Below are 25,053 nucleotides of genomic sequence, written 5' to 3'. Positions count from 1 at the left end.
TAGAATTTCAGGGAAAGCAGTGCTGGTCACCCACATGGAATTCAAGACAGCGAGCCCAGGACCAGAGGCACAGGCAGCAGTGGGGGTCCCCACAGAGCTGCATGGTGGGCACCGGGTGGAGGTAAGAAACCAGGAACCACTCCCCTGAGAGTCTTCAGCCCCAGGTGAACTAGGGAGGGGTCAGTGGGCTGGGCTCAACCCACCAGGGCCTCCCCTGTCACTGCCCCAGCAGCATCATCCTGGAGGCCCCTATATGTGCTAAGCAGCTGCCAAAGAACCTGATTAATTACCTGGAAATTTCCCTTCACCACACCTGACCACACATGACTCCTGCTCCCAAATTACTAATTTATTAAAATGGCACAATTAGCCTAAATGGCCTGAATCCGGGTCCCCTTTCAGGTTTGCCGCTGTCCTCTCAGGTCCTCACACACACCAGACTCTTTCCACAGAGGCCTGACTCTGCTGTTTCCAACACAGATCCTGGGACTCGTTTTTCTCTATCAGTCCTGACAGCAGTTCCAGAGACACTTCCCCATTAAGATGTCCCCAGGCTCTTATTATTATACAACCTGCCTGTTATTTTCTGCCTAAATCTTTTTAATTATCCCCATAGCATTTACAACTGTAGGAATCTTCGCCTATTATTAATTTTATTAATTGATTGATTTGTGTTAACTATTTACTTAATTGGTCATGGATGCTTTTTTACCACAGAATCACACATAAAAAACAGAGACACAAACAGCTAAGGGCGTATTTCTCCCTGCAATAATACTCACCACTTTCACGAAGACACCAGGGTCTTTCTCACTGTTTGTTCCACCATCCCTATGATGTTGGCTTTATTTTCATCCCTGCTGATGTGTGACTTCAGGGTGGCTGCCGCGGCTCCAGCTATCACTCCCATATTCAAGGAGAAAAGGGCCTCATGAATCCAGTGCTCTTTCACAAGAGCAAAGCTTTCCTAAGAAGAATTTCACCCACTGATCTCACATCCCACTGATCGGGCCTGAGCCACATGGTCAACCCCAGCTGAGCAGGACCTGGGAATCACAGGCACCACTCTTTTCAGTGAATATAGAAGACAATGCTCAGGTGGAAGGTGACAGGGACTGTCTGCTGGGTCTGCAAACCCAGTTTTCCTGCACAGCCAAACCAGCACAATGAACAACTCACTTCAAGAAGGCCGTGTCTTGTTCCTGCTGAATTCCCCGCATGGAACGTGTCCCAGACCACAGTGGGTCTGGATTAACATTTGTTGGGTGGATGTTCTTCTGTCTCTGACTTTGGTGCAGGAGTCACCACTGTACGTTGGCCCTGCATCCACAGCGGGGACCAGTAAGAGCCAGTCCCTGAGTTCTGTGATCCCCGCCCTGCATGCCAAGCCCTGGTATTACCCCCATGACCACCCACCACCCAGACACATGTGCAGGCAGCCTCAGATGGACCTTCCTCCTCCTCTTCCAAATATTCATGTTCATATTGTCATGAGTAACCTGCACCCCTCGCACCTGGTATTGAGGCAGGCATGAGTCACAAAGAGAAGAGAACAACTTCCTCCATTGGCACCAGCAGTCCGCAGACCAGGGAATCAGGGACCTGAACAGAAGATTTTAATTATACACCCGGACCCAGGAGGCCCCTGAGCCTCCAGCAGCCAGTATGGAGCAGCCACCAGGGGACAGAACAGAGTCACCTGGCAAAGTCACCTGGAGATAGGGTAGACCTGGGTGACAAGGAGATACTGACAAGCAGGGAGGGTCAGTGACCACAATCTGAGATCTAGAAAGAAAGGTGTCATTTTCTACAGCGGCATCCTTAACATCGAGTACAAATTCTCCAGGCCTTGTGTTTCTCAGCTTTGTCTCTGGCCAATGTTGCATATTTTACACAGGTGCAGACACTTTGCTTCCCCCCACACACTGGCCCACTCTTCTGTGCTAAAATGCTGTTATTGCCACAAATGCCATCCTCCCCTGTGGGCACATGTGTTTCACCTCCCTCCTGTTTACTCTGAGAGCCCCCTCATTCTGCTACACAGCAAAGTTTTCTTTCAGCATCTAAGCTGTACCTGACCGTGACCACATACTGGGGGTGCATAGGCACAGCACCTGTGCCCTCCCTTAGGAGCTCACAGCCAAGGCCAGGAACTTACAGCATCTCCTGAGTCTTTCAACACTCCGTGTGCACATGACAAGGGTGAAGTTTGATTGTGGAAAGCACCACTCAGAAGCAATGGCAGGTCCCTGCACATGTGCCAGCCTTATGGTGTCACCTGTAGAGTGGGGTCATGAGGGCCACTGCATTGGGTTGAAAAGTGCCCTCCAGAGGGGGAGCTAGAACTACACCTAACATCTGGACTTTACCACAAAATATTTAAGGACAGGACACCCCTGGAGTCCTAAATTACCCAAGTTACTCTGAGCCAGTATCCAACAGAGGAAGGACCTTAGGTCTCAGAATAATCCCTCAGTCGCCATTGTAAGTAAGTCCCTGGCCATCTCCACGCAGGACAAGGAATGGCCACATGGGCAGGACATCATACTACCTGGAAAATGCACATAGAATTCCTCTGAGTTCTGCATGGCCAGATGAGCTCAGGAGTGAGGCCAGAACATAACCTACAGTGACGATGTCAACCCAGACGATGGGACCAGAAGGAGAATGAGAATTCTGTGTGCTGAGGGTGGGTCTTCAGGGGCCCCCCACCTCTCTCTGTCCCTTGGGGCTGAGCCCTTCTCTGGAAACCACACAGCTCCTCCTGCAGCAGCCTCTGACTGCTGATTTGCATCACGGGCCGCTCTCTCCGGCAAGGGGATAAGAGAGGCCTGGAAGAACCTGCCCAGCCTGGGCCTCGGGAAGCAGCATCAGAGGTGCCTCAGCCATGGCCTGGACCCCTCTCTTCCTCGGCCTCCTTGCTCACTGCACAGGTGCTGCCCCTAGGGTCCCAGCCACTGGTCCAGCCCCAGGGCTCTGGGTCCAGCCTGGCCCTGACTCTGAGCTCAGCAGGGCCCTGCCTGTGATGGGCAGGATGCTCATGGCCCTGCTGCAGGTGGATGGGCTGGGGGCGCTGAAATCCCCCCACACTGTGCTCCTGTGCTCACACTGCCCTAAGGGCTCTTTCATCCCTGGATCTGTGTCCAGGCCAGGCACGTGGGAAGATTTACCTGGAGTTCGGCTCCTCAGTTTCAAGCCTTTTCTCTCCCCTTTCTCTCCTGTAGGTTCTGTGGCTTCCTATGAGCTGACTCAGCCAGCCTCAGTGTCAGTGTCCCCAGGACAGACAGCCAGCAACACCTGCTCTGGAGATAAATTGGGGGATAAATACGCTTACTGGTATCAGCAGAAGCCAGGCCAGTCCCCTGTGCTGGTCATCTATCAAGATAGCAAGCGGCCCTCAGGGATCCCTGAGCGATTCTCTGGCTCCAACTCTGGGAACACGGCCACTCTGACCATCAGCGGGACCCAGGCTGTGGATGAGGCTATTACTGTCAGGCGTGGGACAGCAGCACTGCACACAGTGACACAAGCAGATGCAGAAGTGAGACAGAAACCTGCCCCCTCGGCCTGGTTCGCAAGACCCTTCCCTCTCTCCTGCCCTGTCACACTGAGCAGGAGGGAGCCTTCCATGTGGAACGGAAGTTTCCAGTCCTGTCCCTGCCCTTATGTTCCTGAGAGATGGGAGCAAGTTCCTGCCCACCTCTAGGCTCAGCTTATCCCTGAATAAACTAAGCTGGTCATTTTGATAATCAAATGCCAGCTCCCAAAAGACCCCAGAAACCCTGATATCTAAGTAGTACCAAGTGTATTAGTATCAAGGGAGACTAGCCCTAGGGTGGAATCATTTTAGTGTCTCAGAAGGCACAGGGCAGTGGAAAGTGTTTAGAAGGTTTCAAGATATGCACATGAGCAGTTAAAGGCAGGTCTTACAAGGAAGGAACCTACTAGAATTGGGGCCCATCTGTGACATCATAGCATAGCCTGGTGGACACAGAGAAGGGAAGGTCTTGAATCAAGTCTTGATCAGTAAATATTTATTGGATAAGTGAGCAATTTACATAGGTGAGAACTGTGTGCTCTCTTGAGCAGACCACTTACCTGGATAATTGGTTTTCAGGAATTTCCTGAAGCAATGAGTGACAGTCTTTATTGTTTTCACCCGCATCCACCTGGGAAAGAGTATCCTGGAACCAGCAGTTAACACTGACACAGTTGGTCTCAGTCCTCAGCACAAACATTCATTGCAGGCTGAAAAGTGATAATGGAAGAGAAAGGAGTTGATTAAATCCCTAGACACAAACAAATCCATGAGCAGAGAAGAGAGATGCGGGCTCAGCTGGCCCAGTCCCACAGGGGTCATTCCTCTTGTGATGGAAATGACCACATGAGGGTCCCCCAAGCGGTGTTGGGGGGCAGTCCAGATGGAGGGAACTGGCCTCCCAGGGCTCCCTGCTGCTTGGGCTGGGCAAAGGTTAGACGGATGGAAATCTGGTCCAGTCCTTCCCAGCAGCATCTCCAGGTTGCTCCTCCCTCTACTGGGGCTTCCCCTCCACTCCCCAGCACCGTCATTGCTTCCTCATCTTCTGTCTCCTCCCTGCCCCAAGGCCCTCCCTGTGCTCACCCTGGCTCCTCCCCCTGCCCCATGCCCGGCCTCTGCAGAGCAGCCTGGGCCCAGAGACTTGGGCAGAAGCTTCCGTCCCACCAGCTGCAGAACCTTCCCTACAGAACCAGGCCAGTCCCTGTGTCTCATATTTGTAGAGATCCCAGTCACCCTCAGAGACGACGGGTGGGAAACCAGCCCACAGTGACCTAGGCTGCTGGGCATATGGCCTTCAAGCTGGCCTTCAAGCCCACTTGGCTGCATCTCCGTGGCCATCTCCAGCATCCAGGCTGGGAGTCTGGAATCCTAGTTCCCCTGGCCCATTCACTCCCACTAGGTTTGCTTCTAAACTCCCTGGGCCTCAGCTTCCTAGTCTGCCCACCAGAAGCAGTGACAGGCATTTTCCAGGGCTGTGGTAAGGGCCCTGGAACGAACTCTCTCTCTCTCTCTCTCAGCCTCTGTTTCCTCATCAGTAGTGGGAAGACCCCCTGCCAGGTGGGCCAGTCCATGACATCTACAGAGGGAGCAGGAACCTCTCCTATTTCCTGGAGGAGAGCTGGGGTGGAGGCTGCAACCCAGGATCATCAGAGGAACTGGGGTCTTCGAGGCTCCTAGGGACCCCTTAAGGCGGGGGTCAGAGTGGCTTCAGGGGTCTTTTTTTTTTTTTTTTTTTTTTTGACAGAGTCTTTCTCTGTCCCCCAGGCTGGAGTGCAGCGGTGCGATCTCAGCTCACTGCAAGCTCCGCCTCCCGGGTTCATGCCATTCTCCTGCCTCAGCCTCCCATGTAGCTGGGACTACAGGCACCCGCCACCACGCCTGGCTAATTTTTTGTATTTTTAGTAGAGACGGGGTTTCACCGTGTTAGCCAGGATGGTCTCGATCTCCTGACCTCGTGATCCACCCGCCTCGACCTCCCAAAGTGCTGGGATTACAGGCATGAGCCACCACGCCCACCCGGCTTCAGGGGTCTTATTGCTTGGTCCAGACAGATGTTTCCAGTTGTGAAAAATGACTTCAGGGACAACAACAACAGAGATTCGCCTCTCCGGACACCAATGGTTGATGTGCCTGGAGTACTCCTCGTACCAGGCAGGGGAGAGAGTCCTAGACAGAGGAAGTTCTAGGTGTCACCTAGATTTCGGGCCTCGGGGCCTATATCGGGGTAGGTGATGTCACAGTGAGTTGATGCTCTGCAGCCCCTTCCCTAGGAGGTGGCAGAGGGAAGAGCTGGTGGTCCTCTGAGGTGTGAGTGAGTCCAACCCTGAGGGTCTTCCCAAGCTGGAGGTCCCTGGGTGTAGAGGGAAGAGGTTCTGGTCAAACAGGCCTGGTGTTGAATCCTGGTCCATTTATTCATTTGGTCAAGAAATATTCATGGGGGACCCACTATGTGCCAGGTGCCAATCCAGGTGACTGGGGACACAGTGTTGAGTGGGACAGTTGGCCCCTTCACTGCTAGAGGTATGATATTCTCAAGCGTCTCAAGCCAGGACTCAGGGCTCTACAACTGTGTGTCAGATATATAGCTTTTAAGTGCATGTCTCCAGAGACTGGTTTCCTGGAGTTCCAAGTGACAGCCATCACTCACCTTGAATGCAAAAGTTAAAGGAGCATCCAAAAACCTAGTGACCCAGATAAATAATACTTAATGCAATATTTTCAAAAATCGAAACTAATGCCCAACAAACCCACGATGAACAAAATTTCAGGATCTGACTCACTCTTCTCAGTGGTTTCCCTCTTGGTCCTACCCACAGTCCCACAGGTGAGTGAGTGCCCACGGGGATGCAAAACCAGAGTCAGGCCCCTGCACCCCCTTCTGCCTGGCCACCAGAGCCCTCCCCTGGGTCTTGCTTGGCCTTCCTCCAAGAGCTCCAGCCAGTTCCTGCGCAGGCTTCTTCTACTGCTGGTCTCTTCTGCCCCCTACTGGACTCTCCCCTTTTAGCTGCACTCCAGGCAGCTGGTGGAGGTTAAAGAACAGAAACCTCCCAAAACTCCACCCTCCAGTTCCAGGCTGGCTCCACCTCATGTCCTCCAGGTCTCTGGTTGCTATTAGTAAGTCCCAGGACACGGTCTTTACGCCAAGTCGCTGTGTGCCTCGGGCAAGAAACTCCCTCTCTCTGAGACTGTTTCCACCTTGAGAGAAGGAGCTAGAAGACCTCCCTGCCAGGTTGGCAAGCCCACTCTGTGACATCTACAAAGGGAGCAGGGATCTCTCCCATTTCCTGGAGGACAGCTGGGGTGGAGGCTGCAAGCCAGGATCACCAGAGGAGCTGGGGTCTTTGGGGTTCCTGAGGACTCCTCAGAGGGGGGATCAGGAGCTACAGAGCCAGCTTCTACCTCTGGGGACTCAAGAGATCCAGAACGTTTGTCACATCCCCAGCCAATAATTAGTCATCCTGTGCCTAAGACTCCCCCAGATCCCAAGAGTGAGAAGCTCAAGATGAGACAAGAAAGACCAGCCAGCTTGAATTTAGGGATGGTGGGGAGTGGGGAGCTGGGGACCCCTGGACCTGGGAGAGAGGAGTCTGCAGTGCCTGCAGGTGGAGTTTCTGGGACCTGGGGGATGGAGACTGGGCAGGGGACTGACCAGCAGGAGGCCAAGGTGGGGGACACCTTCAGACATGGAGCAGGGCAGAAGCAACTGGATGCGGTACACCCCTCTGCTTTGGGAGAGAAGGGCCAGGGCAGGACCCAGAGGGCTCTGCAGAGGCACCACAGACCCTGAGCAGGGGGTCCGCCAAGCAGGACAGCTGGACTTGGCCTCCTCTGCCCAGGCCTGGATCCAGCCCTTGCACATCTCAGTCCAGGAGGGCAGGGGGCAGGCCTGGGTGGCCAGAGCTGCAGCTGCACCTGCTGGGGAGGCCTAGTCCAGTCTGCCAGGGTCCCCAGCCAGACTCGGATTTCCGACTGCAGCCACCATGGGAGGATGTGGTCTGCGGTGGCGATGTCTGTCCAGAGGCCACAGTAGGTGCAAGGGTGGGGGTAGGGGCAGCAGCTGGGGATGCTACATTTAGGGACAGCCCCTTTTTATCCCCAAGACCTGGGACTGTCCCTGAAAGGAACCACAGCTTCTGGGTCCTGAGCAGTGGGTGAGTGTCATACCACAGAGGGGCTGGGAGGGAGCAGCTTCAGCCTAGATTCCCAGGGCAGACCCTGCCCCAGCCCCCAACATCCAACGAGCCCAAGATCAGAGGCAGGATAGGCCAAGCTCCCAGTGGAGGAGAAGCTGTGCTGGACCAGGGGTTTCCCAGGGCCCTCCCTTGTGCCCTGAATGATGTCTGTTAGGGCACCTACACCCTGTTACTGCTCAGTGCTTTGCCTATCTCCAAGGACAGGGATGTGTGGTGATTATTTCTATAATCCAGCCCCTAGCACCTGGCCCTCAAAAGTTGCCCAAGCAATGTGTATAAAGATCCAGCCTGGAGATCTTTGAAAACTGATTCGACGAGTCGAACCATTAAGTCATGATCACCATCCTCAACTTCATCTCTTTCCTCCTCCTCCTCCTCATTATCATCACCTTCAAGAACTGTTAAGGGTCTGAGACTTCATCCTATTTGCAGACTAAAAAGTAAGCCTGCAACAGTGTCACGGATGCTGGAAGAAGATACAAGACTCCTGGGTCAGAGACAACGAATAGTGTGTCTTTCACAGCAATAGCAGTTGCCAAGGTATCAGCATTGTCTTGCACCAGTTCCACAAGGTGATGCAAAGAGGGCCAGGTGACATCTGCATGCCAGAGCTCAGGGATCCCAAATATTTTGTACTTGACAGTAAGCATATATCTGTCTTTTGCTCCAAAGAGAGGCATTCTCTGTACCTTCCGAGGTTGTCCACTCTACAAACATCCTTGAAAAGATAATCCACAACAAAGGCAATCAGTGCCTTTGCCCGAGAGACATGCAGAAATGCAGGGATCCGTAGTAGACCACTGTCTCCCAACAACCATCAACTTTATCAATGAAATGAAGTCTCAGGCTATTTGTCTGTTACCATAGCCCACAAAAACGTCTGGCTTGATTGTCACCAAATGTATCAAGGAAGTTAAGGAGTATCTGACACAAAATGTGAACCAAGCAATTCTCAAAGGGGCCTCCCAGGAAATTCACTTTAGGAAGTCCTGGGAGGCTCCTCTGAGAGTTGCTAAAACAAAACATTGAGAGTCCTAGAGGGCTGCAGATCTGAACTTGAGCAGATATTTTTAAAGATTTTGTGGCAGAAAAAGTAACTGGAAAGCAAGAGGGCAGAGCAGGGGCCTTTCTCACCAGAGTATGGGGTCCTGAAGATCTCAAACATTTCTATACTAGGCTCTCAGGGCAACAGAAAAGATGAGAGCGGTGAATGGGGGGTAAAGGAGTGCAAATGACACAAGGGGCCACATGAAGCAAAAGAGGTTTATTCAACCAGATTTAGTCCATGTTTAATTGAGCCACTCCTTTGTGCCGAGCTCTGGGTTTTCCCATACACCAAGCAGTGTGTTACCACCTAGACCCAGAGAGCCATATCATCATCAGCAAAGGACGCCCTAGTGTCATGCAAGGACCAGGCCTCAGATTCCGACTCCAGACCTACTGCCTCTTGGCCCTGTGAAATTAAAAATGTAGGGAATCAGCCTGAGCAGCATTTCCTCATCTTCAAATGTGGGGACAGTAGATAATCTTAGCTCCCAGGATTAGTGCTTATAAAGCACCAGGGCTAAAGAGCATTGCTATTATTATTGTATTCTGCATCATATTCCCATATCATAGTCAAAAAGCACCTGCCAACTCAAAGCACCTGCCAGCCCTCTCCTCCTCCACCACTGCCGAATGGAGCCAGGCACGAATATTCCAGGTGGACAGATGAAATACAGGGAACGAGCCCCTTCCTAGATCCTAGCTTGCTCCCTACTTAAGGAATGACATTGGGCGCTGCATTCATCTTCTCTGGATGGTAGTTTTCTCACCTGTAAAACAGGGACACTTGCCCCAAGGACACACCACAAGTTGTTCTGAATCCGAAAGTAAGAGAAGAACAAAAAGAGAACCAGAACGTATTCGACACCCACTGAGTGCTTAGCAAACACATGGTTTCTTTTTTTTTTTTTTTTTTTTTTTTTTTGAGACAGAGTCTCGCTCTGTCACCCAGGCTGGAGTGCAGTGGTGCGATCTTGGCTCACTGCAAGCTCTGCCTCCCAGGTTCACGCCATTCTCCTGCCTCAGCCTCTCCGAGTAGCTGGGACTACAGGCGCCCGCCACCACGCCCGGCTAATTTTTTGTATTTTTAGTAGAGACGGGGTTTCACCGTGGTCTCGATCTCCTGACCTCATGATCCGCCCGCCTCGGCCTCCCAAAGTGCTGGCATTACAAGCGTGAGCCACCGCGCCTGGCCTGGTTTCTTTAACCCTCATAACCTTCATGCCGCAGAGGAACTCTCTCCCCATTTTACAGGTAAGGAAACTGAGGCCCAGAGTTAACCTAGGTCTGGATAGACTCCACATTTATGACTTCACCACTCTTCCTTGCCTGAAGGATATAGAATCACTCTCTGCAGGGCTCTTGCCTGACTCAGGAAAGGGCCACAGGGTAGCGGGCCAGGCTTAACCAACCCAGCCAAGAAAGGGCTGGTCCCAACTGGCTGGAGTGCAGTGTACAGGCACCCAGCCTGGAAGACTGATCAGAAAAGAAGCCACAGCTCCAGCCCCAGCCCCAATCCCCTGAGCTCAAGCCCTTGGGGACTCCTGCTGGGCAGCTCTCTAGGCCCTAGGGAGATGCTCCACAGAGCCAGGCTGCCCTTTGGGAAATGGGGAAGGGAAGTGGGTCAGGTGTGCACCACCCAGGGCCCCAGGGGCGGGGCCAGGCAGGCGGCTGTGGTGGGAGGCAGTTGAACCCTGGATTGTGACCGCATCAGGGCAGTTGGTAGATGTCCCTCTGGGAGAGATCCCCAGGGGTGACAGCCATGGACCCTGGAAGGGCCTGGGCTGGGGACAGGGACCAGAGCCAGTCCAGGGAGAGGACAGAGCCAATGGACTGGGGTGCACTGTAACAGCCCTGCTGGCGAGAGGGACCAGGGCACCGTCCTCCAGGGAGCCCACGCTGCAAGTCGGGCCAAAGGTGCCCCTGACCCTGAGGGCCAATGAGACCCAAGACAGGCCAAGTGGGTTGTGAGACTCCTGAGGAGCTGGGCCCTGGTCCCAGGCAGCGCTGGCCCCTGCTGCTCTTGGGTCTGGCCATGGTCGCCCATGGCCTGCTGCGCCCAATGGCTGCACCGCAGAGCGGGGACCCAGACCTTGGAGCCTCAGTTGGAAGCAGCCGATCCAGCCTGCAGAGCCTGTGGGGCAGGTAAGGGGCAAGAGATTCCAGGGGATGTGAGGGTCCTGCGGCAGAGCTGGGAAAGCGTGACCAAAGGGAGACAAGCCAGAGGAGTGAGGAGGAAGGTTAACCCCTAAGAGGGGCCTAGGCTGACACTGGCTTTAACTAATGGGTTGATATTTTGTCCATCACAGATTTGTTTGAATTATTGTTTTAAATATCATATTGATATTATTTTTCTTGATTTCTGGGTTTTCTGGCCCCACTTAAATTTTGCACCAGGGTCAGTGCCTCAATCACCTAGTCCTAGTCCTCTGGGTAGGGCAGGAACAGAGGCAGGGACAGTACATCCACAGGGGGTGGTGGCCACCGTCCCCACAGGGTGCCCAGGCCTGTTCCTCCTCCTCCTCCTCTCTGCCCATGTGCCTCCTGCCCAGTGAGGGCAGGGGCCACTCCCTGGAGAAGGCAGCAAGGGCTTGGCTTGGTCTCCCCCAAGGCCGTCTGTTGACCGACTTGCACGGAAATGCTAACTGGGGCCAGGCTCAGGGACACAGGGAGGGTGAGCTGAACCAAGGGGAGCTGTCCAGTCATTGGAACAGGCCCACGGCCCATGTTTGGAGAAATAAAGGGAGAGGGGATCTCCCTCTGTGGGATGATGCCCAGGTTGGTCTCACAGATCGAGGGGCACTGGCTGGTGATGGGTGCCCCCAAAAGACAGAGCAGCGTCAGAGGAGAGGAGAGCACAGGATGAGGCTGGGAGCTCCTGGGTGACTGGGAAGGGGAGGCAGGAAGACCATAGGGTCCGTGCCCCATCCCTAGTCCAGGACGAGTCCTTGGATGGATTTAAGTAGACTGATTATCAGAATCAGATTTGTGTTTTTGGAAAAATCAGCACCGGATTGGAGGCTGATGCGACGCCCGATTAGAGGAGGGAGGAGAGGGGGTGACGGCCAGGTCCAGGGTAGGTAGGGATCCTGGAGGAAGCTGTGCCCTGGGGATGGGGAGGACGCTCAGATTCAGAGCACCCAGGGACCCAGTTTCCTATGAAATGGGAGCATGAAGCTGAAGTGAGGGCTGAGCAGAGGGGAGCAGACATGCTCAGGAACCGCCTATGGGCGTTGAAAATGTATAACTGTTTTAGCAATAGGCGGCGAGTCAAAAAACAAAGTGAGTTTATCTAAATTGGGCAATTCCACTTCTAGGAATTTATCCTAAGGGTGGGTGGGGGGAATAATCAAAGCTGTAACCAAATCTTTATAACAAGGGTGGTTAGCTCAGCATTATTAATGATGGGAGAAAACTGGAAATAATCCAAATATCTATCAGAAAGGGTGTGAAAACACAATTGTATTTGGGGGTGGTGGTTGTTGTGGTTGTTGTTGTGAAACAGTCTTGCTCTGTTGCTCAGGCTGGAGTACAGTGGCGTGGCCACAGCTCACTGCAGCCTCAACCTCCAGGGCTCAAAAGATCCTCCAGCCTCAGCCTCCTGAGTAGCTAGGACTACAGTTGCAGGCCACTACACCTGGATAATTTTGATTAGGATTATTATTATTTTAGAGACAGAGCCTGGCTATATTGCTCAGGCCTGTCTCAAATTCCTAAGCTCAAGCAATCCTTCTGCCTCGATTTCCCATGTGCTGGAATTACAGGCGTGAGCCACTGCACCTGACCCAACTGTGTTTTTAAAGTATATATGCATTTTCAAAAACCTGTCAGAAAATATAGAAAAATGTCAATGGTGTGTCTGGCTGGCTGGTGGGATTTCACCTAATTTTAATTGTGGCTTTATAATTTTCTGGTTTTGTGAAGTTGTTCACAAAAAGAGACATTTCTTCTAATAAAATTTTTAATACAAGAGTAATGTACTCATGTACATTACTCTTTTTGTAATGAGTACATTACAAAATGTAATGACTTTTGTACATTACTCTTTTTTCTTGCCAAAAAAAAAAAAAGATTAAGCAGAGAAGTAGAAGTATATAAAGTAAAAGCAAGTGCTTCTTCTTACCATCTCCCACCTCTTCCCAGAGATAGCCACTGTCAGGTTGGTCAATATACTTCCAGAACTTTTCCTGTGTGTGTATGTGTCCCTGAAAACGCACACACACACACACACACACACAGTTGGTGTTGGGATTTTATTTTGCAAAAATAGAGCCATATTCTGCATACTACCAAATTTTAAAATAATCTATTATTGACACTTTCTGTATCAGTCCATATGGATTAACCACATTCATTGCTTATAAACTTTGCTTTATAAGCAAAGTTTAGATGAGCCAGAATTTATTTCCACTAAAACTCTAAATGACAAATGATGCTGCAGTGGAAATTCGTGTGTGTGTGCGTGTGTGTGTGTGTGTGTGTGTGTACAAAGTGCACTTATATATCTCCCCAGGATAGATGCCTAAAAGTGGAATTGCTGGATCAGAGAGAATGTACTTCTGAAATGTTATAGGTAGTGTTTCCAAAAGTCTGTGTCCACTCACTCCCGTGAACGGTAGTGCCTTTGCTCCTATATTCTTGCCAATAATGCAAAATTGTTGATCTTTTTATATTCTGCCCATCTGATAAGCAAAAAATTGAATGTGTTTGTTTTATTGTGTATTTTATTACTGGTGAAATTATTTTTTATATTTTTATTTATTGGTTTTATTTCATCTGTGAATTAACTAGTCATCATGTTGCCCGCTTTTCCATTCAGTTGCTTTCATCTTTTTATATATCAATAACAGATAGGGATATATTTGGGATTTTAACCACTCGTTTAGTGTATGTATTGTAAATATTTTTCCCTGGTCTGTTTTACGGGTCTTTTGTTTATGGGGTCTCCCACCATAAAACTGTGGTAAATTTTTATGTGTCGAACTGGTTTAACCTTTTCTTTATGGTTTCTGTGACCTCCGCCATGTGTAGGAAGTTGTCTTTATTTCAGTATTATAAAGTCATTTTTCTGTTTTATTCTGGTACTTTCAGTGTATTGGTGTTTTATTGTTTTTTTTCTTTACTTCCCCTGGAGTTTATTTTTGTGGATGTAGGAATAAGACCTTATTTTCCAAATAGGAAAGCCAATCATCACACATTTGTTGAATATAAATGTAACTTTTCTCAACTACTACATTACTGATTTATTACATTCTTTCTGTGGTTCTCGGTTTATTGAGCTATTCCTGCGCCCACCCTGTTTTGATTATTTTAGCTTTATAGTATGTTTGGTATCTGGTAGGGAAAGAACCCATCATTGTTACTTTTTCTCAAAATAGTCATGTCTATTATCCGTCATTTTTAGAGTTGGACTGCAGAATCGGTTCCCTAATTTTCAAAAATCATTCTTCTGGTGTTATGTTTGTAATATCACAGAATATGGGATTAATTTGAAAACTGCTATCTTTATAATGCTCAGTGTTTTTGTCCAGAGACATGATGTACTCTCCATTCACTCAGAGAAGTGGTTTAATATTTTATTCATGCAAATCTTGCACACTTTATGTTTTTTACTCATAAACGGTTTGTAAATATGATTTTATTGAAGTTATAAATTTTTTCACAATTTCATATCGTAAATGATTACTGTTTCTATAGCAAGGAACCCTATTAACTTTTGTATGTTGCTCTTGTATCCAGACACTTTAACTCTTGTATTAATTCCAGCAGTTCTTCAGCTGATTCTCTGTGTGTGTGTGTGTGTGTGTGTGTGTGTGTGTGTGTTTAGTCAACTATCACACCATTTGCCAAAACAATTTTCTCTCTTTTTCTATAATATTTATACCTCCTCCTCTCCCCCTTTTATGTCATTTCATTGGCTGGAATCTATACAATATACTGAATAATAAAAGTGAGACTAGACAACCTTGGCTTGTTTCTGACTCTAGATGTTTTGCCTTTAAATGTGAAGGTTGCTGTAAATTTGGGGAGATATTCTTCACTGAGTTAAGAAAATTTTCTTCAGTAACTTAATAAAAGGCTAAATGTTTGCTTTCTTTATATGAGAAACAAGTGTTGAATTTATATTACTATTATATTAAATTCTGTTTCAAAAATCTTCTGCACATGTCTTAAATACAAATGTATTAAATACAACCTGCTGCTAAGATGAAAGTTGCTGGCCCCGTCACAATGGGTATCTTCCAATGTAAATAAATTGCCTTGGGGAATAAAATCAGATTTGGAAAAACCTGAGGATTGTTGCCATCATAAACTCTTAGAGTGTGACCTGGGTGTTTTTCTTTTTCTCTGTAGGATGTTAATAGCATCTTGTGTCATGCTAGGATGTCTGGGACAGAGGGCAATACAATGAGGGGAAGGCATTCTGCGATGTCCCCAGGCCTCTGGCTTGAAGAGTAACTTGCTGAAGTGAGGACTCTGCGGAGGAGCAAGTTATACAGAAATAAGTTTAGTTGTGATCTGTTGAGTTGGAGGTGTCTACAGGGCATCCAAGCAGACATAGGTTGAGGAGACAGAATATATGTGAATCTGGAGCCAAGAAGAGAGGGAAGGGCTGGAAATAGGGATCTAAGGCTCCTGGACAGTTGTGAGTGTGCACAATGAGAGTCAGATGCAGAGAAAATTAGGAGAATACAGAGAGCAGAACCCAGGGTGGGGATCTGGGGGTCAGCAGTTGGGCATGGGCCTAGTAGCAAGGGAAGCCAAGGAGGCGGAGAGGGGGCAGTCTCAGACACCAAGGAGGGGAGAGTGACTAGAAAGAAAAGCTTCTTGCAGAGACACAAGGGGACGGGGAAGAATTGCAGACTGAACTGGGACAAAGGACTGTTGGCCTTAACCAGAGAGATTTGAGGGAGAGATGAGGCTGAGAGCCAGGGGATCCTGCCATATCCCAGCATAAAAACAGTACCTGACACAGATGGGTGCTTGGGAGGTGTTGTCGGATGAATGAGTGGACAGATGCATGGATGGATGATAGATTGATGGACAAACAGATGAATAGATGAACAGCTGGATGGACAATTGGATGGATGGGTAGACAGACAGAATGATCTGAGAGATCAGAAAACGCTTCATGCACAAAGTGGGACTGAACTGCATCTCCATGGGTAGAAAGCAGAGGAATCTCCACTCGGGTCAGGAATGACCCAGTGCTCTCAATCCAGGGAGAAAGCCAGCCTGGCTTGACTGGGGATACTTGTATGGGGGACTCAGAGGCCCTTTAAATGAGGCCAGACGAGGTTGGACAGGTCCAAGCCAACTCAGCACTCCTCTGCCACACTGCACAGGAGGGTATGTGTCACTCAGGGAGTTGCTGGGACCTATTGGTCCCAGTGTTGTCATCAGCACTGACAGCCTCAGAGAGGAAAGACACACACTGGGGTGACTCCAAGGCTGTGTGTAGCACTTGCCTTGGACAAAAGACAGGCACGGGGACACCTCTGGGGGACTGGCCACCCCTCTGCCTCATGCCTAGGTCCCAGCCCCGCCCACTGCAACCCTGTGCCCGTCATGCCCAGCAGGTTCCTGTTCCAGCCCAGCCCCCAGAGAGCAGACCCCAGGTGCTGGCCCCGGGGGTTTTGGTCTAAGCCTCAGTCACTGTGTTATGTCTTCGGAACTGGGACCGAGGTCACCGTCCTAGGTAAGTGGCTCTCAACCTTTCCCAGTCTGTCTCACCCTCTGCTGTCCCTGGAAAATCTGTTTTCTCTCTCTGGGGCTTCCTCCCCTCTGTCCTCCCAGCCTTAAGCACTGACCCTTACCTTTCTCCATGGGGCCTGGAGGAGGTGCGTTAGTCTCGGGGTAACCAGCAGGAAGGGCCCCCACAGTGGGAGCAGCCGCCTTCAGGTTCCAACGGCTGGATGCAGCCTGGTCCCGGGGCCTGAGCTGGGATTGGGCAAGGTCAGGGCTCCTCCTCTCTTCCAGGGCAGACGTCTGAGTGAGGGACAGAGGCTGGTTCTGATGAGGGGCCCTGCAGTGGCCTTAGGGATATTGCCCAGTGACCCCTGGGGTCAAGGCCAGAGGCTGCTGGGCTGGGCCTGGGGGCTGCTGAGTCTCATAGTCTAGGGGAGCAGCCCCAAGAAGAGCTGAGGGTCTAGGCTGAGGACTGGATGCCCATCCAGCCTGGGAGGGCCACACAGGGGCCTGGGGACACAGAGGTCACCCCAAGGGGAGACCAATGGAGGGCACAGAGAGGGCTCTGGGTCTAGGCTGCAGCTCTGTGGCCTGTGCTGGCTCATGAGGACATGGGGACACAGAGGGACGGGTGAGACTGGGTGAGGTGCCAGAATCCAACCCTCCCAGGACAGTCACCAGAAAGGAGACAGTTTCTTAGGGCAGAGATGTGTCTGTCCCTGAAGCCCCGTCACCTCTGGGGCCCAGTGTCTCTCTGTTCACGGATCGGCCTCCTGCCTTCCTCAAAGGGCATGTTAGACTCAGGAGATGACCACAGGGGAGCAAATGAGGGGTACAGAGAACTCCATGGCTACCAGGTGAAGTTTGGGGTCATCAGAGGCTGCTGGGCTGGGCCTGGGGGCTGCTGAGTCTCATAGACTGTAGGAGCAGCCCCAGAAACAGCTGAGGTGAAGGGTTCTGTGGTTGGGCTTGTGGAGACAGGAGACATCTCAGAGCCTCAGAGGAGCCCTGAGGCTTGTCTAGTTGGAGCCCACTCCTTGCCAGGACAGCCGAGTGGGCTGGGCTGGGGCAGAGCCCGGTGCCTGTGAGGGATAGGAAGCTCCAGTTCAAAGCAGGCTTGGGCCTCCCCACACACTGCCTGCCAGGACAGTCCTACGGGCTGAGCAGGGGACCCACAGTTCACGGAGGAGGCTCTAGGTCCTGGAAGAATAAAGTGGGCGGTGGAGGGGGGGTCTAGGGATGGAAATGAGGGATCCAGGGGTCAAGGCCAGATTTTAAACTCTGACTCCAGAGATCAGAGAAGAAGGAATACAGCCTGCCCTGGGTATATGAGGAAATTGAGGCTGTAGAGGAAAGGGGCTGGGCCAGGACACCTGGGAAAGGTGACTTGGAAGGGCTCCTAGGAAGGCACAGAGCTGTCAGCTCTCCACAGGGCATGAGTGGACAGGATGGGGAAAGGAGAGGAGAGAACCCTGGGTGGACCGGATGGCCACACTGTGAACCCTCCCAGAGACTTTAGACAGAGAGGGGCTCCACAACATCCCGGTGTTCTGTCTGCCCTCTCTCACCCGCTTCCCTGTCCACACAGGTCAGCCCAAGGCAGCCCCCTCGGTCACTCTGTTCCCGCCCTCCTCTGAGGAGCTCCAAGCCAACAAGGCCACAGTGGTGTGTCTCATAAGTGACTTCTACCCGGGAGCTGTGACAGTGGCCTGGAAGGCAGATGGCAGCCCCATCAAGGCAGGAGTGGAGACCACCAAACCCTCCAAACAGAGCAACAGCAAGTATGCAGCCAGCAGCTACCTGAGCCTGACGCCCGAGCAGTGGAGGTCCCACAGAAGCTACAGCTGCCAGGTCACGCACGAAGGGAGCACCGTGGAGAAGACAGTGGCCCCTGCAGAATGTTCATAGGTTCCCAGCCCCCACCCCACCCACAGGGGCCTGGAGCTGCAGGATCCCAGGGGAGGGTTCTCTCTCCCCATCCTAAGTCATCCAGCCCTTCTCCCTGCACTCATGAAACCCCAATAAATATCCTCATTGACAACCAGAAATCTTGTTTTATCTCATTTTTTCTTTTCTCACATAAATTCCTAGCCTCCCCGGGGTTCTCAGTGTGGGGTACAGGGAATTCTGCACCCAGTGTAAAAATCACCCAAGGGAGGAGGCTCACAGCCTCCCTGAGTCATCTCCCCAGAGGGTCCTTCCTCTCCCAGTCACCCCTTCCCCAACTCTCCACTGTACCCCTGAGCCACCAGCCTGGCATCAGTTCAGACCAGTCCCACACCCTCAATTTTACTTCTCAATAAATACCTGATCATGTAAAACCCAGCATTTCTAATGTGCAGTCTCTGTCTGGTCATGTGTCTGGGCTGAAGGATCACTGCTCAGGGACGGGGGCAGTTCCAGGTGAGATCCCATGTCTCTGTCATCCCACACCCCACCCAACCTGCCAGGGAACTGGGTGAGCTCCCTGTGCCAGTGGGAACCGCAATCCAGAGCGAAAATTGTCCTGCAGTCCTTGCCCACCTGGGAAGGGACAAGGGCCCAGTGAGAGGTTTGCTGGCGCCCTGTGGGGAGATTCGGGAGAAATTAAGGGGGTCCCCGGAGATCAGATGTGGGCTAGAGGCAGCAATAATGGAAAAAGGATACCCTTGATTCAAGGCCACGGTCTCAGCAGGAACAGAAGGTGAAATTCCCCATTGCATATGAGGAACCAGTCAGGAGAGTGTTTACTGGGTGAGGGATAAATAACTGTGCTGCCACTGGGAACTCTTAAAAACACTGGGAAAGGAAACATGCACGTGTCTAAGACTTGCACAATGCACATTGGCTAAGTAACCATACTGACAAATCCTGCACTAGGGAACCAGTTTAATATGATGAGCCACAGCATATCCAAAAGCATGTTGATCTCCTTCTCCACCTTTAGAAGACCCAAAACACTCGGAAAGATACCAGCGTTTCCTGACTAGTTTGGGGAATATGGGGTGAGGTTGATGCACAAGATGTTATGGGTATATGATCACATGGCTGTGGGTCGGGGATCAGGCTCAAGGTTAACACTAGCGTGGGGCTGGATGTCAAGCATGAAGGGTGTGGACCACTAAGTCAGGCGCAGGTAGAGTTAGCTTCTGACTGATTTGTGGATGGAGCTTGATGATGGTCAGCCTGCAGGAGCAGGAGGATGTGCGGAAATTGGGAAAATGAGAAAAGTCACCAATCCAAGCTCAAACTCTGCATCTATTGATTGCCTGGGGGAGGCTAGTCAGAGTTGAATTCAGGATGAGCTTCAGGGCTGGGTCAGACTGGATAAGAGCTGAGTGAATGTGGGCTGACGTCTCCAGGCAAGGCCTGGCCTCCACTAGGAGTCAGATCCCAGAAACCCTCCTGCCCGCGGAGCACCCTCTCCCTCCATAGCTCATGGTGGCGCAGCCTCCCCACCCCATCCCATGTACACCTGCTGCCTCATCTCAGAGACACTCATCCCAGTGTCTCTGACAGCAGATGATGTCAGCCTCCTGGGTGTGGAGACCCCAGCTGTCTTGGCGAGTCCTTAGTGCCTGGGTACTCTCAGACCCCCTGTCTCTGCCTCCAGCACATCAGGGATGTGGCAGCTGCCTTCACCAGAGCTGCTGGGTGATCCCGACAGGCCAGGGACAGAGCCTGCAAAGACAGGAAGCTCTGCAGTCACAACGAGGCAAAGAAAGAACCCCTCAGAGCTTGATCACAGCCACACCTGATCCAAATCCCAGCCTCTCATTAGAAGGAGGCTTGAGGGTTCTAGTTGCCACAGCACCTGTCTGAGCCCATTTCATGGAGGGGAAAACTGAGATGACCAAGGGCCAGATCCATAGCCCTGCTGGGTACAAGGCCATCCCCAGCAGCTGCCTAACCTCCTTTCACTGTGTTATAAGTTTCCATTATGGAAAACTTTGAACACATACATAAGGAGACAGAGAAATAATAACGCCCCCAAGTTCCCATCACCCAGCCCCCCAAATAAGCAATTCACAGACATTACTGATCCACCCACAGCAGAATAACCCCTCCATTACACAATACGAGACATCACATCTTTTCAGCTGTAAATATCCCATTTCTATGCTGGAAAGATATGGGCTTAAAAATAACTGCAATATTATTACCAAACCTAAATAGAAATTATCACTAATTCCCTAATATGAAGAAATAATCATGGGCTCCTCAAATCCCTCACAAATGCCAGAAGCGTACTGACTTAGTTATGTGTTGGTGCTGTTGTTATTTTGGGGTTTTTGGTTGTTCATTTCAGAATTCAATGTGGCATCAAATAGTGATGGGCGCATGTGCAGTCAGGCTGGTTGTCACTGGTGAATATCTCCTAAATTGCTCTAGTGCTTCCTGGCAAGGCAGGAGCTGCAGGAGTTGAGAGCTGTCTGGGGACCTTCCCACAGTTGGAATACAGCCACGCCTCCCAAAACAAGAACCCAGGGCTATCATCTACTTCTTTTTTTTTTCCCCCTGCAAAATGGTTCTAGCATGGAGGGACTTAACTGGATTCAGACTAGACATTGCAAAATAGCTTCCAAGGACAGGGAGCTGCTACCAGCGAAGTCACTCATGTCAGATTGCCACTCTTGTAATAATGTCAGCTGCATAGGATGGTCAATAGCTACATCCCTCAGAAGGGAAGGAAGGCAGAGGGTTGAGACTTCAGTTCGCCTCTTCTCATGAGTGCTGCAGAGTGTCTGTGATGTCAGGGGTCTGCAGCTGGGCTCTCTTCACCCAGGAGTGTGCTTCATGCTCTAGGAAGGAGCCACTTTGCACACAGAAGATCCAGGGCCCAGCCATCCTTCCAGGGTGAATAATTCATGTCTTCTCTCATGGTGAACTCTAGGATTCAAGACATCTAATGTTTTTGAAGCCACTATCATTATATTTAATTGATGATGACAGGTGGCCACCAATGATGAATATTTTCCCAGGGGAAGTCTCCCCAAGTGGCATCAGACTTCGTCACGTGGCCCCAGGGGATTAAATGTCTTATCATGTTCCTTTCTTATTTGTCTTATGTGTCTTTCCTGCCCCAGGCCTGGGATCCCCCACTGATCTCCCTTCCCTTAGTGAGAGGTGGTATTTGGAGACCACATTCTGGAGGCTCCCTCATGTCCCCCATTTGAAAAAGACAATGGCAGCCACCACCCCAGCTGTCCCACCCAACATGAGGCCAGATTCAGGGGTGCAGGGATGCTCCCAAGGTTACCCTAACAGATGTGACTGGCATTTCGTATTGGGACCAGCCAGGTCTCACTGACCAGGCCTATCCAACTAGAACTACTCCAGAAGGTGGGGCTGAAACCCACGAAGGTTCCCAGAACACTGCACTCCAGGGCAACCAGCCTCTCCATGGGAGGAGAGGGGCACCCTCTGCACCACCACATGATGTTACCAAAAGTTGAACCATGGCTTGGTTCAACTTTGCAGAGAAGAGACCACCTATCCCATCTGTGGAATTTCACTCCTTAGCGACACTAATGCCCTCTAATAAATTCAACCCTGGGCCTGAGTGAAGGTTGGCGCAAAAAACGAATTCAAGATCCCAGTGTCCTCCAGAAGCCTGGATTTCCAGGGATCCTGCTGTGGGTCACAGGATGTCACCAGTCCCCTTCTCTCTGTGGGTTGAGTGTGGGGGCCATGTGGACTCCCTCATGAGCAGATGCCACCAGGGCCAGTGGCCCCAGCTTCCTCCTTCACAGCTGCAGTGGGGGCTGGGGTTAGGGGCGTCCTAGGGAGGGTTTTTGTATGAGCCTGTGTCACAGTGTTGGGTGTTCGGCGGAGGGACCAAGCTGACCGTCCTAGGTGAGTCTCTTCTCCCCTCTCCTTCCCCGCTCTTGGGACAATTTCTGCTGTTTTTGTTTGTTTCTGTGTCTTGTCTCAGCTTGTGGTCAGGCTTTCTCCCTGGATCCCAGGCCTGAGCAAGGACCTCTGCCCTCCCTGTTCAGACCGTCGCCTGCCTCAGCAGGTCACTATGACCACTTCACCTCTGACCGCAGGGCCAGGGGACTGGATAGAATGACCTACTGAGCCTCATCTCTCTGTCTGTCTGTTTTTCTATCTGTCTCTCTGTCTGTCTGTCAGTCTGTCTGTCTCTCTGTCTGTCTGTCTGTCTGACAGGCGCAGGATGGGTCTCTAAGTCTTGTTCTGTTCTGCCCTCCTCAGTCTGGGTTCTTGTTGGAACAGCTTTGCCCTTGGGTTACTTGGGTTCCATCTCCTGGGGAATCGGGAACAAGGGGTCTGAGGGAGGCACCTCCTGGGAGACTTTAGAAGGACCCAGTGCCCTTGAGGCTGATGCTCAGAAGTCACAGGGATGGGACCCAGAACCAGAATCCAGACCCAGAATGAGGTAGGAGGTGGAGGGGCTGCCCTGGGTGTCTGGGGGCTGCCAGGGACTGAGCCCTGAGCCAGCCTGAGACTCAGGAAACCCCGTCAGGAGGGAGAAGGGAGAAGCAGACTCTGGACACCAGAAAGCCAGGGAAAGGATCACCAAAAGAGAGGATGTGAGGGAAGGGCGGGCTCCTGGGTCTCTTCAGGACATATCCCCTGTGCCCAGGGGGATCAGAGGGGCAGAGTCCACAGCGTGAAAGCCCCACTGCTATGACCAGATAGCCGAGACGTGGGGGGGATGCCAGAAAAGACTCCATGGAATAAGAGAAAGCCCAGGACAGCAGACAGGCTCTCTGATCCCCCCAGGCCCTTGCCCCATACACAGGCTCCAGAACACACATTTGGCTGGAACAGCCTGAGGGACCAAAAGGCCCCAGCATCCCACAGAGCTGAGGAGCCAGGCCAGAAAAGTAACCCCAGAGTTCGCTGTGCAGGAGAGACACAGAGCTCTTTTATCTGTCAGGATGGCAGGAGGGGACAGGGTCATGGTGCTGAGGGTCAGATGTCGGTGTGGGGGGCCAAGGCCCCGAGAGATCTCAGGACAGGTGATCAGGTGTCTAAGGCGAAACAGCTCCCAGTGCAGATCAGGACATGGTGGAAAACACCCTGACCCCTCTGCATGGCATAGGCCCTCGGACGCAGAGTCCCTGAACAAGGGCACCCCAACACCTCATCATATACTGAGGTCAGGGGCTCCACAGGTGGACACCAGAACTCTGACCCCCTGCCCCTCGTCCACCCCGCAGGTCAGCCCAAGGCCAAGCCCACAGTCACTCTGTTCCCACCCTCCTCTGAGGAGCTCCAAGCCAACAAGGCCACACTGGTGTGTCTCATAAGTGACTTCTACCCGGGAGCCGTGACAGTGGCCTGGAAGGCAGACGGCAGCCCCGTCAAGGCGGGAGTGGAGACCACCACACCCTCCAAACAGAGCAACAACAAGTACGCGGCCAGCAGCTACCTGAGCCTGACACCTGAGCAGTGGAAGTCCCACAGAAGCTACAGCTGCCAGGTCACGCATGAAGGGAGCACCGAGGAGAAGACAGTGGCCCCTGCAGAATGTTCATAGGTTCCCAGCCCCCACCCCACCCACAGGGACCTGGAGCTACAGGATCCCAGGGGAGGGGTCCCTCTCCCCATCCCAAGGCATCAAGCCCTTCTCCCTGCACTCAATAAACCCTCAATAAATATTCTCATTGTCAATCAGAAATCTTGTTTATCTCATTTTTTCTTTTCTCACATATAATTCCTAGCCTTTCCTGGGTTCTCAATTTGGGGTGGAAAGAATCCTGAACCCAGTGGAAAGTTGCGTAGGTGAAGGGGTTCTCAGTTCCCTGGGCATCTCTGCAGGTGGGGCCTTCCTCACCCAGACACCCCTTCCTCAGCTCTCCACTGTACCCCTGAGCCACCAGCCTGGCCTGGCTGGGACCAGGGGGGTGTCCCACTCTCCTAGATTTGGCCTTTCAATAGAAACCTAACCACGCATCACACGGCACTGCTCAAATGCCTTCTGTGTCTGCTCCGGTCTCTGTGCTGAAGAGTTGCTGGTCTGGGACAGGGGATAGGTCCGCTCTTGGTCAGATTCCAGGTCCTTGCCATGGCATCCCTGACCCTGTGCAACAAGCCAGTGACTCCAGTGAGCTGTCTGTGTCAGGGGAATCCATGATCCAGAGCTTCATGTTGTCCTGCAAGCATCTGGTGGGATGTAGCTCCTGCCAAACTGTGAAATACCACGGCCCAGCACCAGAATGCAGGACAGTCCTGACAGGGAAATCAGGAGAAGTGAAGGGGTCTCTGGGGAGTCCAGATGTGGGCTAGAGGCAGAAGTAAGAGTGAAGAGCACCTATGAGTCAATGTCATGGTCTCAGCAGGAACAGAGTTGAAAATCCTCATTCCACAGGAGACCGTTTAGCAGGAAAAGAGTCCATACTTGTGCTGCCACTGGGATGCCCTGAGAAGGCTTGGAGAATGAAACATACAGGTGCATTTCCTAGACTTGACAATGCACATTAGCCAGGCAAAGGCAATGAAAAGTTCTCTACTAGGGAAATAATTTCCTATGGTAAAGCTTAGCTTTTCTAAAGTCACATTTATCCATCTGGCACCTCTAAAAGCCCCATAATATTCTGCAAGATACTAGTATGTCGTGGAACTAGTTTATGGAACATAAAG

At 51.5% G+C, this 25,053-nt stretch overlaps 1 protein-coding gene across 6 annotated transcripts; it reads left to right on the top strand.

The window, feature by feature from the left end:
- Positions 1 to 2,887: 2,887 nt before the first annotated feature.
- Positions 2,888 to 24,084, top strand: IGLL5 (immunoglobulin lambda like polypeptide 5). 6 transcript variants are annotated; one of them, XM_030815954.1, is made up of 4 exons: positions 2,888 to 2,933; positions 3,225 to 3,520; positions 22,260 to 22,299; positions 23,631 to 24,084. In XM_030815954.1, the coding sequence occupies exons 1-4, from the start codon at positions 2,888 to 2,890 to the stop codon at positions 23,948 to 23,950; spliced, it is 702 nt and encodes a 233-aa protein (XP_030671814.1). In that variant the 3' UTR covers positions 23,951 to 24,084. The 6 variants fall into 6 exon arrangements, with proteins under 6 accessions (XP_030671814.1, XP_030671816.1, XP_030671815.1 ...); XM_030815956.1 differs by lacking the exons at positions 2,888 to 2,933; positions 3,225 to 3,520; positions 22,260 to 22,299; positions 23,631 to 24,084 and adding exons at positions 10,441 to 10,920; positions 16,356 to 16,474; positions 18,053 to 18,789; XM_030815955.1 differs by lacking the exons at positions 2,888 to 2,933; positions 3,225 to 3,520; positions 22,260 to 22,299; positions 23,631 to 24,084 and adding exons at positions 10,441 to 10,920; positions 16,353 to 16,474; positions 18,053 to 18,780.
- Positions 24,085 to 25,053: the final 969 nt, after the last annotated feature.

This window comes from Nomascus leucogenys, chromosome 7b (assembly GCF_006542625.1).
Source record: "Nomascus leucogenys isolate Asia chromosome 7b, Asia_NLE_v1, whole genome shotgun sequence".
In the NCBI taxonomy this organism is placed as follows: Eukaryota; Metazoa; Chordata; class Mammalia; order Primates; family Hylobatidae; genus Nomascus; species Nomascus leucogenys.
This window is presented reverse-complemented; position numbering and strand designations above follow the sequence as displayed.

Coding starts and splice junctions, on each gene's coding strand:
- IGLL5 (XM_030815954.1), top strand. CDS start 2,888: ATGGCCTGGACCCCTCTCTTCCTCGGCCTCCTTGCTCACTGCACAG. Junction 2,934..3,224: donor CCTCCTTGCTCACTGCACAG/GTGCTGCCCCTA, acceptor TCTCTCCTGTAG/GTTCTGTGGCTTCCTATGAG. Junction 3,521..22,259: donor GGACAGCAGCACTGCACACA/GTGACACAAGCA, acceptor CCTGTGTCACAG/TGTTGGGTGTTCGGCGGAGG.